Source organism: Puma concolor, chromosome A2 (genome assembly GCF_028749965.1).
Source record: "Puma concolor isolate L17-30 chromosome A2, mPumCon1.1.hap2, whole genome shotgun sequence".
Classification (NCBI taxonomy): domain Eukaryota; kingdom Metazoa; phylum Chordata; class Mammalia; order Carnivora; family Felidae; genus Puma; species Puma concolor.
In genome coordinates this window covers 113808654-113828381 of record NC_141668.1, presented here as the reverse complement: position 1 = coordinate 113828381, position 19728 = coordinate 113808654, and the positions used below count along the sequence as shown (strand labels likewise).

At 44.5% G+C, this 19728-nt stretch overlaps 1 protein-coding gene across 2 annotated transcripts; it reads left to right on the top strand.

Moving 5' to 3' along the window:
• The first annotated feature begins 131 nt into the window (after positions 1-131).
• On the top strand, positions 132-19053 carry HMCES (5-hydroxymethylcytosine binding, ES cell specific). Of its 2 annotated transcripts, none has more exons than XM_086697302.1 (7): positions 132-238; positions 722-927; positions 7382-7525; positions 8017-8142; positions 14660-14841; positions 16129-16321; positions 18435-19053. In XM_086697302.1, the coding sequence occupies exons 2-7, from the start codon at positions 745-747 to the stop codon at positions 18660-18662; spliced, it is 1056 nt and encodes a 351-aa protein (XP_086553428.1). In that variant the 5' UTR covers positions 132-238; positions 722-744; the 3' UTR covers positions 18663-19053. The 2 variants fall into 2 exon arrangements, with proteins under 2 accessions (XP_086553428.1, XP_086553427.1); XM_086697301.1 differs by having other exon boundaries at positions 136-284.
• The last annotated feature ends 675 nt before the right edge of the window (positions 19054-19728 follow it).

Here is a 19728-nt window from a genome sequence, read left to right as displayed (position 1 = left end):
CGAGAACCGGGGAGTCCCCAAAGCCAGTGGTAGTCTTCCCCCCCCCCCCCCCCCCTACTTTCAGATAGCTGGACGCCACGGGAACCTCCAGGCGCGTGGGGGCGGGGCTAGGCGCCGTCGCTGGGGGCGGGGCTGACCTGGCTGGGGGTGGGGCCTGGAACCGGGAGCGCAGGCCAGCCGAGCCAGAGCGCCCGCGGGGGAAGAGCGTCGCGGGCGGCCTAGAGGAGGTGAACGTGAGGTGAGGCTAGGCGGGCGGAGGTGGACGTGAGGCGAAGTGAGACGAGGTGAGGCGAGGCGGGACTGCGGGGCCGAATGGAGGAGAGGCGGGGCGGCCGGCCGAGGCGGCCCGCGGCCCGGGCGCGGAGCCGCGAGGTGGAGCGGGCGGGGTCGCGGGGGCCCCGGACCTCTTCTCCGGGAGGGCCGGCCCCCTGGCGGCACCGGCTGCAGTCCTGGAGCTTTAGCGGGCGGGAGGCCCCAGTCGGTGCCCTGAGGGGAGAGGAGGAGCGGGGCCGGGGAGGGTCACGCAGAGGAAGTGGCTCCAGCTGTGACCGTACCCGTCCCCCCCCTCCCCCCGCCTCGTGTGTTTCTTGGCCGCACCGCTGAGCTGCAAGAATAGCACCTCGGAGCGGGCCGCCTCCCCGCGCATGGGTGCCCGCGCGGCGTGGAGAGAGGGCCGTGAATACGCGAGTGCGACCCGCCCCCGGTGTGCTCTCGTCTTCAGGGTGTGCGGGGCCCCGCCGGAGGATGTGCGGCCGAACCTCCTGTCACCTGCCCATAGAGGTGCTCGCGAGAGCGTGTGCCTATCGGGACCGGCAGGGCCGGGAGCGGCTCCCCGAGTGGAAGGACCCCGACAAGTACTGCCCCTCTTACAACACGAGCCCTCAGTCGAACAGCCCCGTGCTCTTGTCACGTCTGCACTTTGAGAAGGTAACCGCGGGTCTCTGCGCCACACCAGCTTCCGGCCCATCCGCTTCTGTAGGGTTTGGCGGCTGCTCAGCCCCTGACATTGAACTTGAAAACCAGCCGTTGCTCATATAGTCTGATCCCCAGTTGAGAACCACTCTGGACCTCACTGCAAGAAGTTTTATCGCTTTCTTCTTACCTTAGAAGAGGATTCCGTATTTATTCTTCAGGCTCAGTTGAAGGCTAGTCATAATACATGCCAAATTTATTTGAACACGCCCCCCCCCCATTTGAGTACTTTTTTTTTTTTTTTAATGTTTTTATTTATTTTGAGAGAGAGACAATCCCAGGCAGGCTCCGAACGTCAGCGCAGAGCGCAATATGGGGCTGGAACTCACTAACCTTGAGATCGTGACCTGAGCCAGAGCCCCGCGCTTAATGACTGAGCCACCCAGGCGCCCCTCGAAGGTTTTTTAAGATCACATCTTTCAAACCTCACTGATCATCAAGGTCATTTGAGTACCTTTGGAAAAAAAAAAAAAAAAGATTTCCATGCCCCTTTACCAGCCCAGTTGAACCAGAATCTCTAGGCCTAGGGCAGGATTAAGGCTAGCTAATGTGAAACACTTGTGGTGCTTCTTGAATGTTGAAGTTTCTATTTTTTTCTGCTTGTGTTTTCAGTCGGTTTACGTTTTGTCTTTTATTGAAACTAGGAACAGATGCATTTGGTTTGGTTATCTGAAGTTTAATTCCACCTCATTGTTTCTACAGTATTTATCCATGTAGTGTTGGAGTGACCAATAATTCATAATCATGTTTTGGTTCTTTGCTTTATTTCCTGAATGTGTGTGTTCAGGTGTGTGCGTGCAACTGTGTGCCAGTGCTAGCATGTAGTAAATAAAATGCTTAATTCTAGAAATGAATGGTTGGTTTCTCCATGTCTTAAGCATTTTAAATGCACTTGAGAGGTTATGAAAAATTATGATTGTTTTCCATCATGGGTGTTTATTCTATTGGATCCATAATGCTTAAATCACTTTATAAAGTCAATTATACCCTTGCTACTTACTCTTCAGAACTCTTGTGATAATATTGTAGTCAAGATTCATTTCTATATTACTTGAAATAAGTGGGCCCCCAGGTGGCTCAGTCCGTTAAGGCATCCGACTTTGGCTCAGGTCATGATCTCGTGGTTCTTGAGTTCGAGCCCTACATCGGGCTCTGTGCTGACAGCTTAGAGCCTGGAATCTGCTTCAGATTCTGTGTCTCCTTCTCTTTCTGCTCCACGCCTGCTCACACTCTGTTGCACCTCTCTCTCTCTCTCTCTCAAAAATATAATATTTAGAAGAAATAAGCATACTAAATAACATTGATCTTTTTTGTTGAATGAAATAGAAAATGGCTTATTCTTGAGCCATTTTTACTGGGTGCATACCTCCCTGTTGAAACTAAAAAAAAAAATTTTTTTTTATGAGAAGGAAATCAAAATAAATATCATGGGGGATCTTAACTTGGAAAGGAAAGAATTAAACATGTCTCAGAGGAAGACCTAATTTCAAGTGAAAAGAGAGACAGATTAAATGTGTGGTCCTTATTCTTTTTTAGCCTTGGTTCTCTTTATATCACCTCTTTAAAATTATAGAATGAATGTCAGCTGGAAGAAAATATTTGTTTTAGCAGATGTAAAGAAGTGTAGACATATTGTGACTTGTCCTAGGTTACCCAGCAAATGAGGGACAGAGCTGGGACTGAGGTCCAGACCACTTTCCCCACTCCAGTGGATGCTTCCCGGAACTAGGAATGGGGAAGGTGGAGCCTCTAGCAAAAGTAGCCCTCTCTTTCCATCAGTGGTATGAATTTGCTGATGTAGTGTTTTGATTCCACATCTCTAATAAATTTTGTTAAGATTGCTGGGGTTTCCTAATTTTGATAAAATTTGAGGTTCCATTTGTCTCAAACCTGTAAATTGTAAAACAAAATTAGAATCATTTCAGCTGTTCATTAAACCTTATCATCAACGGCCAACACGTGTACAGATTGCAATATTTGCATTTGAAACCACTGATTTGCAGATTACTTCCTCTTTCATTTATCTACCCCAGCTCTACCAGCTGTTCTGGTCACAAGTCCAAAAGGGTAGAGGAAAAAGATGACTAATATTGAGCAATATTTTCAGTATTTTGGCTTCTCAGCCACCTTTTATTTCTTGTTCCCAGTAGGGGGCAGCCTCATGTTTAGGTGTAGTTTTCAATCGTCCAGTGAACACACTAGCATTAAAGGTGATCAGTGGGATTTGTAAAAGTAGGATTTCTCAACCTAAGCAGTATCAACATTTTGGGTGGGAAAAGTCTTTGCTGTGAAAAGCTGTCCTGTGCATTGCAGCATGTTTATCAGCATTGCTGGCCTCTACCTACCAGATGCCAGTAGCATTACTGGCCTCTAACCACCAGATTCTTTGTGGTGGGAAGCTGTCCTGTGCACTGCAGAATGTTTAGCAGCTTTGCTGGCCTCTACCCGCCAGATTTCTACCCCCTAGATCTTGGTGGTGGGGAAGGATTGTCACACTTGCCACATGTTGCGAATCTCAAATTTAGAGTATTGTTGTCTTGCAGATTCCTGATGAGAATCCATTTAGTTGACCATTGTATAATGTTCTCTCATTTATGCTTTGGGTAGGGGGCTTGGAAGGCACGTTTGATTCTGGAAAAGAGGACTTACAAAAGCTCTGTTTTCATACTTTCTTTCTCTTCCTATCTCAGATGAGATTAACACTTAGATTTTCATTGTCTACCCTACTGTAAACAGAAGGAATGAGGGGCCCCCAGAAAAAGAAAGATGAGACATAGCTTTGGTGACACAAGAGAAGTCATTTTAGGCCCCCACCTATTTTCCGTGATCTACGCCCTACTGGCTCCACTTGCCTTAAGCACACTTCTTGCAGAATTTCAAAAGGAGGTGTCAGAATTACAAAGAAATACAAAAACCTCCTGTAGTTAAGGATTTTAAGGGAAAAAAGGGAATGCAAAAACTAACACTCTCTACCAGTCCAGGAAGTAGCCTAACCATACCAGTGGTAAAACTCCCAGTGCTGTTTCAAAAGTAAACAAGGTCCAGCATTCCTTACCTGAAATAATGAGCCCAAGCCCCATGCAGTTCACACACTGCTGTCCCTGAGCCTGCCCTTAACCCCTTTCCCCTTGTCCTACAGTTACCTCTGCTTCCTTATAAGGAGCCCAGGCTTCTTTAATGTAATATAGGTTGCATGTATAGGCACGTGCTCTAAGTACATCTGTGCAGCCTTATGTCCACTTTCACATGCAGTGACAAAGCTCCCCTTTCTGAATGTTCATCCTAACCCTAAAATAAACCCAGTCACCACCACCCCCATCTCCACTTCCCCCATCTTACTCCCTCCTCCCGTCTTATTTGCTGCAAATAGTTTCCTTTGTGTGACTCCACCTGGTATAGTTTCTATGTGGAACTCACCAAGGAGCGTAGTCAACTGTTAGTTCAGTTATACTACCATTTCTTCTAGGGTAGTCTTTTCCTTAGTTACGTTGCACGCTCATCGGTTGCTTTTGTTTTTCCTGCCTCTTGGCATACAATATACCCAGACTGCCTCTGTCTTTAAGCGGGAAAATATACACACGTGTGCGTATGTATACACACACGCACAGTTGAAACTCATTATTTGTAGATTTCATGTTTGCAAATGTGTCTGCTTGCTAAAATTGTGTATATTCCCCAAAATAATACTCATGTCGCTTTTGAAGTCTTTCACAGACATATAGACAGGAAGAAATTTTGAATTACCCAAAGTACACATTCCCAGCTGAGGTTGAGTAAGGCAAAACTCTACCTTCTTGTTTCAGCTCTTACATTGTAAACAAGTACTCTTCTTGGAGTTGATTTAGTGCTATTTCTTGCATTTCTCTGCATTTCGTTGGTGATTTCACGGTTTGAAATTGCCCCCAAGCTGGGCACCTGGGTGGCTCAGAGTGTCTGACTTTGGCTCAGGTTATGATCTCATGATCTCATGGTTTCTGAGTTTGAGTCCCCCATGGGGCTCTGAGCTGACAGTGCAGAGCCTGCTTGGGATTCTCTCTTTCTCTCTCTCTCTCTCCACCCACTTGGACTTTTTCTCTCTCTTTCAAAATAAATAAATTAAAAAAAAATTGCTCCCAAGCGTAGTGCTAGAGTGCTGGCTAGTATTTTATTTACTTACTTACTTATTTAAATGTTTATTTATTTTTGAGAAAGAGAGAGAAAGAGAGCATGAGCAGGAGGAGCAGAGAGAGAGGGAGACACAAGATCTGAAGCAGGCTCCAGGCTTTGAGTTGTCAGATATCTGGCTTATTTTACTCAGTGTAATGTTTTCAAGGTTGATCCATTTGATAGAATGTGTCACTACTTCATTGCTTGTTTATGGCTGAGTAATAGAATTCACTCTCTGCTCATGGTCTCTTCCAACCTGTATTGTACCACACCACATAGAATAGTGTGTGTGTGTGTGTGTGTGTGTGCGCGCGCGTGCATTTTAATCTGTAGATTTCATCAAAGTCTCAAGGGGCCAATTACCCCAATAAAGTGTAACGACTATGTGTCAGAGGCCCCTAAGAGTACCCCCACATTTGGAGATTCGGTTAGAAGGACTTAGCGTATAAGGCTCAGGTTTATTACAGTGAAAAGATATGCAATAGCATTAGCAAGGGAAAGAGACATAAGTAGGAGTCTGGAAAAAAATCCATGCATAGGCTTCCTTAGGTTCTCTTCTTCCTGTGAGGAGATATACCAGGAAATATCCTTCTCCAGCAATGAAAAATACAGTAATGTGTGGTGTTTCTGCCTGGGGCAATCCATTAGAAACTAAAAGCCCAGGGTTTTTATTAGGTACTCTGCCTAGCAAGTACCTAAATTCCAGAGTCTCAAAAGGAAAGCAGATGTTCAGCATAAACCTCATTTTTGTACAGACTAGGTACAGTGAACCATCCTGTATCTGTTAGGAAAAGGGGAACACTCAAAATCCAAGGTCCCAGATGCTAAGGGCCAACCTTGTAAGCAGGCCTTCCTGAAAATAGCATCCTTGGACTTGCTATAACTTTTCTGCACAAAACCACTTCCTACACATTCTTGACATTGCCTCTTTGTTCATTTAATTTTTTTTTAAGTTTAGTTACTTTTTTTAGTAATCTCTACAACCAGTGTAGGGCTGGAATTCATGACCCCAAGATCAAGAGTTGCACACTCCTCCAACTGAGCCAGCCAGGCACCCATGTTCGTTTAATTTCATATCTGGTCTTCCCTCCCATTCTCTTCTTTGTCTGCATTTTGTACCCCTTGTGGGATCCAATTTAAGAACTACCCCACCCCTGTCCTTTCTGCCTCCTCTAAGGAGCTGATACTTTTCCATTCCATCTCTCACGGATCACTCTCTGCTGAACTCCTTTGTGACTCCTTGTATGTACCACTTCTTTTTTTTTTTTTTTAATTTTTAAAAAATGTTTATTTATTTTTGAGAGACACAGAGACAGAATGAGAGTGGGTTAGGGGCAGAGAGAGAGGGAGACAGAATCGGAAGCAGGCTCCAGGCTCTGAGCTGTCAGCACAGAGCCTGACACGGGGCTCGAACCCACGAGCTGTGAGATCATGACCTGAGCCGAAGTCGGACGCTCAACCGACTGAGCCACCCAGGCGCCCCTTGTATGTACCACTTCTATGGCCCTTAGCCTATTGTATCTTACATTATTAATGTTTTGTTGTATATTATATTATTAATGTTTTTATGTCTTTGTGGCCTCATATGTCATCGTGCAAGTCCTTTGAAGTTAAGCACTCTTCTATGTGCCCCCACAGCACCCTGAACATCCCTCATCCTAGCATGTCCCTCATTGTATTATCGTTGTCTGTAACATGTGCTGACTTATTTATTTATTTTTATTTTAGAGAGAGAGTGTGAATGGTGTAGAGAAGGAGAGAGAGAGTGAGGAGCTTTAAGTGGCTCCATGCTCAGTGCCGAACCCAACGTGGGGCTCGATCCCACAATCCTGGGATCATGATCTGAGCCAAAATCAAGAGTTGGACACTCAACCAACCAAGCCACCCCAGCTCCTCTGTAGTATGTTCTTTTTAAGAGCTGGAACCACATGAACTGCTAGGCCTAGCACTCTCTCTCTCTCATAGCAGGCACTAATTCAAGGTTTACAGGGACTAAACTTCTTTGTATCCCCCACCCTACCCAAGCAGTATGTCTTACATTCTAATAAATACTAAAGAACATCAATTGCTGAAGAGTTCAAGTTACTCACATCATGATAGATAAATCATTAAAATTGTTTTTCAAATAGATCTTTCCCTTTTAGTGTTCTTCTCTGTACTTTTTGTATTTTGATATTAATAGTAACATAATGCATGTGCCAAATTTGGTTTTGTAAATTTCATTATGCTGTACTCACTGGATCTTAACCTTTTCCCATGGCAGGGTGCAGACCCATCTGAGCGTATCATTGCTCCCATGCGATGGGGCTTGGTCCCATCTTGGTTCAAAGAGGATGATCCTTCCAAACTTCAGTTCAACACTACCAACTGTCGTAGTGATACCATAATGGAGAAACGGTCCTTCAAGGTAGGTAGCTGGTCTAGAGAAAAGGCACATATTCTGTTCTGTTTTCCGACAGAGTTGTTAGTATCTTATACACCTGAGAAATAAAATAAGGATCTCCTGGAAAGTGTGTTCCCAGTCGCGAATAATGTTGAGGGTGGTTATGCATATTACTGCATGATAAATCATGCCAACACATAGTGGTTTAAAACAAAACTATTACTTCTCATATTTTGTAGGTTGACTAGGTTGAGAGAGAGAGAGAGAGAGAGAGAGAATGACAACTAGACAGTTTTCACTTGGAGGTTTTCATGCACTTATAATCAAATGACAGCTGGGGCTGGAGTACATTATTTAATCTTTTCAACATCTGCATAAGGAAGTTATGCGTAAGGAAAGTGAGGCACACAGACATTAAATAATTAAGGTCACACATTGGTGGATGTGAGATTTTTCGCTCAAGCACATGAAACATTCTGTCACCAAGACTGTATCTTGCTCACGTTTTTCCTCAGGTCCCTCTTGGAAAGGGAAGACGCTGTGTCGTCTTAGCAGATGGATTCTACGAGTGGCAGAGACGTCAGGGAACAAGCCACAAGCAGCCGTACTTCATCTATTTTCCCCAAGCCAAAACAGAAGAGGTATTGTCAACAGCATTCACAGTTTGGAAAGGGACAGAGAAACCGATGCAAAAAAGGACATTTTGTATCTTTCCTCATAGAGTTGTGGGTTATTTTTTTTGACATAACTGCTTCATTGAGCTATAATTCACCATAAAATTCACCTTTTTAAAGGATGCAAGTCAGCGGTTTTTGTAGTATAGTCAAAGTTGTGCAACCATCACTGCTGTCTAATATTACATTTTCATTACCCCCAAAAGAAATTCCATATCTGTTATCTGTCACTGTCCATTCCCTATTCTTCCCAGTCCTGGCAACCACGAATCTTTCAGTCGCTATAGATTTGCCTAATTGGACATTTAATATATTTGGAGTCGTATAATATATGGTCTTTTGTATCTGGCTTGTTTTACTCAGTATAAGGTTTTCAAGGTTGATCCATGTGATAGAATGTGTCACTATTTAATTACTTGTTTATGGCTGAGTAATAGTCCATTATATGGAAAGGCCACATTTTGTTTATTCATTCACCAGTTGATGGACACTTGGGTTGTTTCTACTTTTCATGGTTATAAATAAGGCTGCTATGGACATTCGTGTACAAGTTGTTACATGGGTATGTTTTAATTTCTCAAGTTTATACCTAGGGGTGAATTGGCCAGGTCACATGGTAACTCTATACTTCACATTTTCCTCGTAGAACTTTCATTTTTTTTTTTTTTTTTTTAATGTTTATTCATTTTTTGAGAGGCAGAGAGAGACGGAGCATGAGCAGGGGAAGGGTGGAGAGAGAAGGAGACACAGAATCCGAAGCAGGCTCCAGGCTCCGAACCGACAGCACAGAGCCCAATGTGGGGCTCGAACTCACAAACTGAGATCATGACCTGACTGAAGTCGGACGTTTAACCAACTGAGCCACCCAGGCGCCCCTAGAACTTTCATTTTAAGACAAATGGTAAATTTAGCCTGTTCACATAACATTATGAGGAGATTGAAAACAAATCAGATGTGCCAACATCATGTTTTCATTTTAATCAGATTTACTGCTCTAATACTGCTAAAGCCTTTGCGTTCTCACTGCAGTTTGCTTTGTTAAAATTGCAAATTATGGGGGGGCGCCTGGCTGGCTCAGTCAGTGGAGCATGTGACTCAATCTGAGGGTTGCGAGTTCAAGCCCCACATTGGGTATAGAGATTCCTTAAAAATAAAACCTTTAAAAATAAATAAATAAATTAATTAAATTGAATTACTAGTAAGTCAGAATTCTGGGGCTCTCTAGAGGAATCCACTCCAAAAGATTCCTAGTGCTTAGCTTTTCCATCTTTAGGAATTTCCTATCTTAAAATTGCAATTTCCTCGGACACTCTTCTTGAGAGACTACGAGGCATTTGTGTGGATTAGGATGGGACTTCCTTCAGTCCTATACAGTTTTCCTTACCTATAAAAATGTATCTGTTCACTGGACTTTCATTAACCACATACGATTGTATATGGTCCTGCTACTAGTCTCCTGGAAGTTCAGTGAGACAGGATTTCTGTCCTTGATACTCGATTACCAAGACACACACAAGTCAACAGTTGCAGGTCAGCGGTGAATGCTCACTGAAGGCATGCTTGTGAGGTTATGGCGGCACAGAAGACAGCACGTAACTGAGACTGGGGCGACTCAGAAGGCTTCCCAGAGGAGGGAACTTTGTAACGTTTAGAAGATTTGCACTTGATGTAGTTAGCAATCTGGTGGGGTTAAAAATTCAGCATTCTGCTAGTTTGCTAGTTGTTTTCATTAGCTCGTTTTTCCTTTTCTCATGTTTTTCCCGGCTGCTTTTGGATTCAGTACTTTTTATGATTCCATTTCGTCTCCACTGTTGGCTGCTTACTTTTACTTTTAAAAATGTTAAGTCGGTTAGGTATCTGACTTCGGCTCAGGTCGTGACCTCACAGTTTGTGGTTTTGAGCCCTGAAGCCTGCTTTGGATTCTGTCTCCCTCTCTCTCTCTGCCCTTCCCCTGCTTGTGCACACGCTCGCTCTCTCTCTCAAATTTAAATAAATATTTAAAAATTTTTTAAAAATTGTTTTTGGAGGGCATCCAGGTGGCTCAGTTGGTCAAGCATACAACTCTTAAAATTCAGCTCAGGTCATGATCCCAGGGTCGTGGAATCAAGCCCTGTGACAAGCTCTGTGCTAACAATGCAGACCCTACTTGATACTCTCTCTTTCTCCCTCTACCCCATCCCCTGCTCTCTCTCAAAAAAATTTTAAATAAATAAGTAAAGTTTTTGTGGGTCACCTGGGTGGGTGTCCAGTCGGTTAAACATCCAACTTCAGCTCAGGTCGTGACCTCATGGTTCATGGGTTCGAGCCCCACATTGGGTTCCTCACTGACAATGCAGAGTCTGCCTGGGATTCTCTCTCTCTCCCCCTCCCTCTGCTCCTCCCCCACTTAAGCTCTCTCTCACTCTCAAAATAAATAAACATTAAAAAAAAGATTCTTTCTTCCCCTCTCTCCCTGCCCCTCCCCTGCTTGCTTACACACATGCGCTCTCAAAAATAAAATAATAGGGGCGCCTGGGTGGCTCAGTCGGTTAAGCGTCCGACTTCAGCTCAGGTCACGATCTCGCGGTCCGTGGGTTCGAGCCCCGCGTCGGCTCTGGGCTGATGGCTCAGAGCCTGGAGCCTGCTTCCGATTCTGTGTCTCCCTCTCTCTCTGCCCCTTCCCTGTTCATGCTCTGTCTCTCTCTGTCCCAAAAATAAATAAACGTTAAAAAAAAAAATTTAAAAAATAATAAAATTTAAAAATAAATAAATAAGATAAAATATAAAAAGAAGCTTTGTTTAGTTAAAAAAACAAAAATAGAATAAAAATGCTTTTGGTAGCTATTCTGTAATACACATTTTTTTTACATTTTTTTTGAGAGAAAGAGAGAGAGACAGAGCACAAGTAGGGGATGGGCAGAGAGACACACACACAGAATCTGAAGCAGGCTCCAGGCTCTAAGCTATGAGCACAGAGCCCGACCCGGAACTTGAACCCACCAACCGTAAGATCATGACCTGAGCCAAAATCAAGAGTCAAATGCTTAACCGACTGAGCCACCCAGGTACCCCCACTAATTTCCATTTTTGAACGGTGTTTTCACTGTGTATAGAATTCTGGGTTGGCAGTCTTTTGGTTTTTTTCCAGCACTTAAAGAAAGTACTCCATAGGCTCTGGCTCTTCTAGGGTTTTTTTGAGAAGTCTACTCTAATTTTTGTCTTTTTTCTTCCATTTGTAATGTGTTTCTATCACTCCTCTTTCCCTAATGCCTTCAACATTTCCCATTGGTTTTTAGCAGTTTTAATATGATGTGTGTGGTTTTGTGCATTTGTATGTTTGGCATGTTCACTGAGCTTCCTCCTGTCTGTGGTTTGATGTCTCTCATAATTTTTGGTAAATTTTCAGCCATTGTATATTCAGATATTTCTTCTTACTCATTTCTCTTCACATTCTGTGATTCTAATTGCACGTTAGACCATTTGATATTGTCCCATAGTTCTTCAGTGTTCTGTGTATTTTATTTTATCTCTGTGTTTTAGTTTGGGTAGTTTTTACTGTCAAGTTTTTAAGTGCACTGATATTTTCTTATTTTGCCAACATTTCTTAACTGTTTTTTTTTTTTAATTTTTTTTTTTCAACGTTTATTTATTTTTGGGACAGAGAGAGACAGAGCATGAACGGGGGAAGGGCAGAGAGAGAGGGAGACACAGAATCGGAAACAGGCTCCAGGCTCTGAGCCATCAGCCCAGAGCCCGACGCGGGGCTCGAACTCACGGACCGCGAGATCGTGACCTGGCTGAAGTCGGACGCTTAACCGACTGCGCCACCCAGGCGCCCCATCTTAACTGTTTAATGTACGCTGTTCACCTTTTCTATAAGAGCCTTTAACATTTTTTTTTAAGTAGACTTCACACCCAACACGGGATGTGAGCTCATGACGCCAAGATCATGACCTGAGCTGAGATTAAGAGTCAGATGCCTAAGCCACCCAGGTGCCCCAAGAACCTTTAACATATTAACTAAACATTTTTTAATGTTTATTTCTGAGAGAGAGACACAGACAAAGCGTGAACAGGGAAGAGGCAGATGAGGGAGACACAAAATCTGAAGCAAGCAGGCTCCAGGCTCTGAGCGGTCAGTACAGAGCCTGACACGGGGCACGAACTCAAAAACCATGAAATCATGACCTGAGCTGAAGTCAGATGCCTGCTGACTGAGCCCACCCAGGGGCCCCTAATTAAACTTATTTTAAATTCCCTCTGATAGTTGAGCATTTGGGGAAAGTGGTATCTTGAGTCTGGTTCTGTTGATCTCTATATCCCTTGACAGTTCATTTTGTTTTCTGGCTTTTTTTTTTTTTTTTTTTTTTTTTTTTAATTTGAGAGAGAATTCAAGCAGGGGAGAGGGGCAGAGGGAGAGAGAGAAAATCTTAAGCAGGTTCTACACTTAGCACGGACCCCAGTGTAGGGCTCGATCTCACAACCCCAGGGATCATGATCTGATCCCAAATCAAGAGTCGGATGCTCAACTGACTGAGCCACCCAGGCACCCCATCTTGTAATTAAAAAAAATTTTTTTTTAATGTTTATTTATTTTTGAGAGGCAGAGAGACAGAGTGTGAGCAGGGGAAGGGCAGAGAGAGAGGGAGACAGATTCTGAAGCAGGCTCCAGGCTGTGCACTGTCAGCACAGAGCCCGACGTGGGACTCGAACTCACAAAGGCGAGATCATGACCTGAGCCGAAGTCAGATGCTCAACTGACTGAGCCACCCAGGCACCCCCGATCTTGTAATTTTTGATTGATTGCCAGACATACAGGCTGAGATAAATTTTTGCCTGGAAATGTATACACTTATCCTTCTAATAGGGTAATGTGTGAGGTTGAGTTGATCTTATCAGGAGCTGAACTGGTTTCGTTGATACGATTACCTTTGTTTATTACAGGTTTTAAATTTCTCTGTGCCGTTTTGTGTTCATGGTAAGGTGATTTTCCAGAGAGTTTTTCTCAGTAGCCCTGCTTCCTTCCGCTGTAGTACTTCCCTTTGAGCCTGTGCTGTGGAGAGGCTCTGTCTGTGCTCTTGCTGCTTCCCCAGAATTAGGCTGCTGTTGCTGTCCATGTGGTGCTTGCTGATCTAAAGGGTGGGAGAGCATTCTTTATTGTCTTCATACAGCCTCAAATCTCAGAACTGTCAGGCTCAGGCTTTCTCAGGGATCCTGCTCTTTCCCCAGGAGAGTAGAGGGATTTTTCTTTCACCCTTCCCCAGACTCAGTGGGTCTTTACCTGTATCTTATGGTCAATAGGGTTTATAACCCATACTCTGGCCCCTTAAGGCTTTTGCTCCTTAGAGGAGAAATGACTGGGTGAGACTTCACGCCTTTCCTGATGCAGGAGAGCTCCCCTCCTCTAGGCGCATACCAGCAAGGAAGGCTTTCTCTAGTCTCCTGCTCTGCCTCCATCTTTCTTGTGAGCAGCTAGGAAGGTTCATGGAGAAGAGTCTGCAAGCTGATGCAAAGTCCCCTGATGTCTGCAGCTCCCACGGGTTCTAGACTCACAGGCTAGCCCACACAGTGCTTTTAAACAATTTGGTGATAATTTTGTCTGAATGAAGGCCTTGTCTTCCTCCTATTGCCATCAGTAAGCCAGTACTTATGTCTTGTCTTCCCTTGGAGGCCCCTGTCTTTCCGTAAAGTTCAGGCCAGTTTGTTGCCCAGTGACCTCAGTTTTCTGATGAATTTTTTTTGAAGTTATGATTTTTGTAGATTATCTAGCTTTTTTCTTTTTTTATATATATTTTTTTCTTCTAATGTTAATTTTTGAGAGAGAGAGAGAGAGAAAGCAAGCGCACAAACGGGAGGGGCAGAGAGAGAGGGAGACACAGAATCCGAAGCAGGCTCCAGGCTCTGAGCTGTCAGCATAGGGCCTGATGTGGGGCTCGAACTCACAAGCCCTGAGATCAGGATCTCAGCCAAAGTTGGATGCTTAACTGACTGAGCCACCCAGGTACTCCTAGCTTTTTTTTTTTTTTTCATGTTTATTTATTTTTGAAAGAAAGAGAGACAGAGTGTGAGTGGGGGAGGGGCAGAGAGAGAGGAAAACACAGAATCCAAAGCAGGCTCCAGGCTCTGATCTGTCAGCACAGAGCCCAAACATGAGGCTCAAACTCACAAAACCGTGAGATCACTGACTGAGCCACCCAGGTGCCTCTCCTAGCTTTTTTTCTTATTGTTAGGGTGGAGGGGAATGACAGGCTAGATCCTGGAAAACCTGAATGCCTACTGATGGTATGGGTTTGTATTCTGAAAGCATTAAGGAGCCATAAATCCATAGCTTCAGTGGGTACTTACCACCAAACCTCTTTCTTTTGGCAACAGTGGATCAAGAACAGTTAATAACACATGGGCTGAAGTACCTCTAAACATTGTCATGTTAAGTCTATAGTAGTACCCAACTGTGTGTAGGAGGGGGCTGCTGAATATCTAATCTGTCCACATATTTTGCTTCCAGTCAGGTAGCACTGATGTTGCAGAGAGTCCTGAGCACTGGAAGAAAGTCTGGGACAACTGGAGGCTGCTGACAATGGCGGGGATCTTTGACTGCTGGGAGCCCCCAGAAGGAGGAGACCTTCTGTATTCCTACACCATCATCACAGTAGATTCCTGCAAAAGCTTGAATGACATTCACCCTAGGCAAGTCACAGATCTTATCCCTGGGTCCAAAAGGATTCAGAGGAAGATTTGTTTCCTGCTTTTAGATAGGTAGCTTTTGGATTCAGTGTTTCTGTATGCACAAATTTTTTTTTTTTTTTTAACATTTCTTTATTTTTGAGACAGAGAGAGACAGAGCATGAACGGGGGAGGGTCAGAGAGAGAGGGAGACACAGAATCTGAAGCAGGCTCCAGGCTCTGAGCAGTCAGCACAGAGCCCGACACGGGGCTCGAACCCACAGACAGTGAGATCGTGACCTGAGCCGAAGTCGGACGCCCAACTGACTGAGCCACCCAGGCGCCCCTGTATGCACAAATTTAGAGAGTAGCAGTTGTTTTGCAAAATACAGTTATAGTCAGTTTCGCTATGACATGTGTTCCTAAAAGTCACACTATGCAAAACTGTACAGTGTATACCCAAGAACTTATGAGAAAAGTGGGGTTTTAAGGGGCAACACCTAAAAATTGGTCAGGAACACATGAAGAAATAATAGGGATCTGTATATTAAAAACAGTACTATTGTTGTCTATGTAGATATTACATTAAATATGGCACTTTACCTTAGAAAAATTTGCTTCTGGAAATGAGTGTTGGAAAAGTTGTAGCTTATGAGCTATTATGAAATGAAAGGAAGATTATTTAAAATTTATGATCTTTTGCGGTCTTAAATCCTGGGCATGTCTTTCTGCCTTTGAAGTGTTGTTCCTTCAAGACATGGATTTATAATAAGTATGTATTTAATCAGAATTGAACAATTTGATCCAACGTATAGCCTCCTCCTGCAATTAACTTCTGTATCACTGCTGAGAAAATTATTCCTAACATCTTCTGGGTCCCAGGAGGCATCTTAGGCAGCCATTTTGCCTTCTGAGGCATAGGCATAGTTCACAATTATGGGAATAACTCTTTCTTACTGTAAATTTAGAGATTAATATTATAAAAGTTTTCCCTTTAATTTCCCTTTAATTCTTGGCTGAGGCATCGTGGGAAGTTTACCAGTTGGTTAGCATGTACACTGGAGTGCTCTGGATCCAGTCATAGCACCGTTCACTGTCTTTGCCATAAAACTGTGTAAGCTCGTTCTCCTCGTGGTGAATTTCGTGCCCTGTCAAGTTGTGGTCAAGGAGCACATGGCAACAATCAGCATGTGAGGTGCAGAGGAAGGACGAGCTTCTCCTTAGGATGATTTGTACTGACTCAAGTCTCCCTTCTGTCCCTACCCTCACTCTACTCTACCTGCCAACTAATGTCTCTACCTCACTGGCTAGGATGCCTGCCATATTAGATGGAGAGGAGGAAGTCTCTAAATGGCTTGACTTTGGTGAGGTCTCAACTCAGGAAGCTCTGAAGTTAATCCACCCCACAGAGAATATCACCTTCCATGCAGTCTCTTCCGTGGTGAACGACTCCGGGAACAACACTCCTGAATGTGTGACTCCTATCAGCCTACTGGTCAAAAAGGTAGGGGCCTGTGATTCTGACAGTCCTTTCTGAGCTTTCTGTCTTCTGTCAAGATATCTTTTTCTTTTAGGATACGGCCTTTCCCAATTAGCTTTATGTTTTTTTAACTTATTTATTTATTTATTTATTTTTATTTATTTTTTTGAGAGAGAGAGAGAACAGTGGGGCTCACCCGAAGCAGGGCTCGAACTCACAAACCTAAGCCGAAGTCAGATGCTTAACCGACTGTGCCACCCAGGCACACAACAATTAGCTCTAATTTAAAACACCCAATGCTCACATTTCCTTGGGTATGGCAAGGTTGAACAGAGCAGTGATTCTCCAAGCTGGCTGTGACTCAGACTCCTCAGGAGAGCTCTTTCAAAATGTAAATGCTGGATCCTACCTAGACCTATTGAGTCAGTGTTCAAGGCTGGGCTTGGGCTTCTGTGTCTTTAAGAAGCTTCTTAAGTAAGTCTGATAAGCCAAGTTTGAAGATTCCTAATCTAGAGGGTGATTATAAGAAAGACAAAGGAATCCTTGTCCATAATTGTGTCTTTGCCTCCCAGCTGTGTAGTTTTTTTTCTCTTTTCTGTATCTGCTTTCCCAACTACAAGTTGGAGGAGTTCCAATCCTTGTACTCCTTTAGGAGGATTTGAGAACATTCCTGCCCTGAACTTTAACTTTTTAGAATTGGCAAGGATCCAGTTGTATTTTCAAGGGAAGGTGAGCAGACCAAAGGCCTCCAGTGGGAACAGAAGTTCCAGAGCAAAAAACTGGCTTTTGCCAATATTTGGTGATGAAGATTTAGGAGTAGCAACTGTTTCCAGGTGGCACAGAGGGACTTAAGTAGGACATGGCTGGGTGCCTGGGTGGCTCAGTCAGTTGGGCGTCCGACTTCGGCTCAGGTCATGATCTCGCAGTCTGTGAGTTCGAGCCCCGCATCGGGCTCTGTGCTGACGGCTCAGAGCCTGGAGCCCATTTCAGATTCTGTGTCTCCCTCTCTCTCTGACCCTCCCCCGTTCATGCTCTCTCTCTGTCTCAAAAATAAATTTAAAAAAAAAACGTAAAAAAAAAAAAAAGTAGGACATGGCTGAGTGTTCCAAGAATAGACATCTTAGAATGCCTGAGAAGTGTTAAGGACAATGATTACAAAACAGCTCCCCCCCCCCCATTTTTATTCAGGTTTCTACGTTTTCCATACTCTGTGTCATCTTTTTCGTTTGTTGCAGTTCTTTGCTAACTCCTGCAACCCTGATCTTTTATTTCTTAGCTGTCTCTAAAAATGTAATGATACGCATTCATTTTGTACTAGACTCTGCCCCATTTCTGTCATGGTCTTTACTCCTGAAGAACTCCCATTTTGGAGAGGTGGCATTATGCAAATTCAGAACCTTCAGTTCAGCGTTGGGGTGCAGGTGTGAGAGAGCAGGAGGGAGCAGGCTGGTCAAGGAGAGGCTGCCCAGCGGGGAAACAAGTCAGCCTGTTCAGCCTTAGCTGAATCCTTAATCATGGTGACTCTTCATTTTTTTTTTTTTTTTAATTTTTTTTTTTTCAACGTTTATTGGGACAGAGAGAGACAGAGCATGAACGGGGGAGGGGCAGAGAGAGAGGGAGACACAGAATCGGAAACCGGCTCCAGGCTCTGAGCCATCAGCCCAGAGCCTGACGCGGGGCTCGAACTCACGGACCGCGAGATCGTGACCTGGCTGAAGTCGGACGCTTAACCGACTGCGCCACCCAGGCGCCCCTCATGGTGACTCTTCAAAGCCATACCTCTCCAGTGTCATTTCCCCGCGCTCAGCCTGCTCTCACTGAACTATATCCTCTTCCCTAAGAAAGCTTCTTTCTCTGCACCTGTTTGAAATGCTCATCAACTCTCTTTTCTGACCAGTCCCACGCACCTTATATGTGAAGCTTGCTCTGAGAGCTGGTCCCTGCCTGTTTGTACCCCTTGGAGCATACTCAGTTGCTCCTTCCTTCCCCTCACTCCTGACCAGTCATCCCCATCTGGCTCTTAATAACATTTTCTAAGCCTGGGTCAGTACCTAATGCCTCTACCCCTGTTTCTTCCCTTGGAGTTGGTGTTTTCCTAAAAGCTAGAGCTGGGTGGTTTGAGTGTTCTTTGTCCTAGGAGCCCAAGGCAAGTCGTAGTAGCCAGAAGATGATGCAATGGCTGGCCACAAAGTCACCCAAAAAGGAAGACCCCAAAACACCCCAAAAGACAGAGTCAGATGTGCCCCAGTGGTCCAACCAGTTCCTGCAGAAGAGCCCACTGCCCACCAAGAGAGGTGCCACAGGACTCTTGGAGCGATGGCTGAAGCAAGAGGAGCCCGTGGCCAAGCGGCCGCACAACCAGTAACAGGACTTTCAGAGACTACTGCCACAATTTGCTGCATTAAATATTGTTGCTAGTGACAGGTGCTTGCGTTGTATGTTTGTGGATTTGCTTTGGGATGCGGTAGCACAGTAGTAGTTGACAGTTGTGGGTTTATGAATGAGTAGCTATCCTGCCTGCACCATGAACCCACAGGGGGGCAAATGGGCAGCCTAGAAAGAGGAGGGGCCACCACCATCAGGGCATAAGGGGCTTTATGGCTGTTGCCCTCTGCTGGTTTGACTGGTGGACCCTGCTGGCAATTCTCAGCCCTGACCTGGTACTGCTTACAAAAGGCTGTTTTCTGCCAGCTTTTGGAATTAAGTTCTTAAGACGTTGTCTTTTTTTCTGAATAAATTATATTTGATAAACTGTCTACATTCCAGAAAATGCTGCTGTTAGGGGAAGTTCTGGATCTTACTGTTTTCTCCTAGGATCAGTCCTAGGGAATGGACTTTGTCACAAATATGGAGCACTGGGGCTTTCTGTGGATAAAACTGCTTTCTTGGAAATAGTAAGAAGGTTCAGTGGGGGTTAGGGAATGTTCTTTATTGAGTCTGTTTATTCTTTTTTTTTTTTTTTCAACGTTTATTTATTTTTTTGGGACAGAGAGAGACAGAGCATGAACAGGGGAGGGGCAGAGAGAGAGGGAGACACAGAATCGGAAACAGGCTCCAGGCTCTGAGCCATCAGCCCAGAGCCCGACGCGGGGCTCGAACTCACGGACCGCGAGATCGTGACCTGGCTGAAGTCGGACGCTTAACCGACTGCGCCACCCAGGCGCCCCGAGTCTGTTTATTCTTAATACTTGTAAGTTTTGTGAATCCTTTAGCTTAAAAATTTTTAATGGTTTTTTATTTATTTTTGAGACCGAGCATGAGCAGGGGAGGGTTAGAGAGAGAGGGAGATACAGAATCCTTAGCAGGCTCCAGGCTCTGAGCTGTCAGCAGAACCTGATGCGGGGCTCAAACCCACCAGTTGTGAGATCATGACCTGGGCCAGAGTTGGGACGCTTAAACCAACTGAGCCACCCAGGCACCCCTGTGAATCC

Coding starts and splice junctions, on each gene's coding strand:
- HMCES (XM_086697302.1), top strand. CDS start 745: ATGTGCGGCCGAACCTCCTGTCACCTGCCCATAGAGGTGCTCGCGAGA. Junction 928..7,381: donor CACGTCTGCACTTTGAGAAG/GTAACCGCGGGT, acceptor TTCCCATGGCAG/GGTGCAGACCCATCTGAGCG. Junction 8,143..14,659: donor CCCAAGCCAAAACAGAAGAG/GTATTGTCAACA, acceptor TTTTGCTTCCAG/TCAGGTAGCACTGATGTTGC.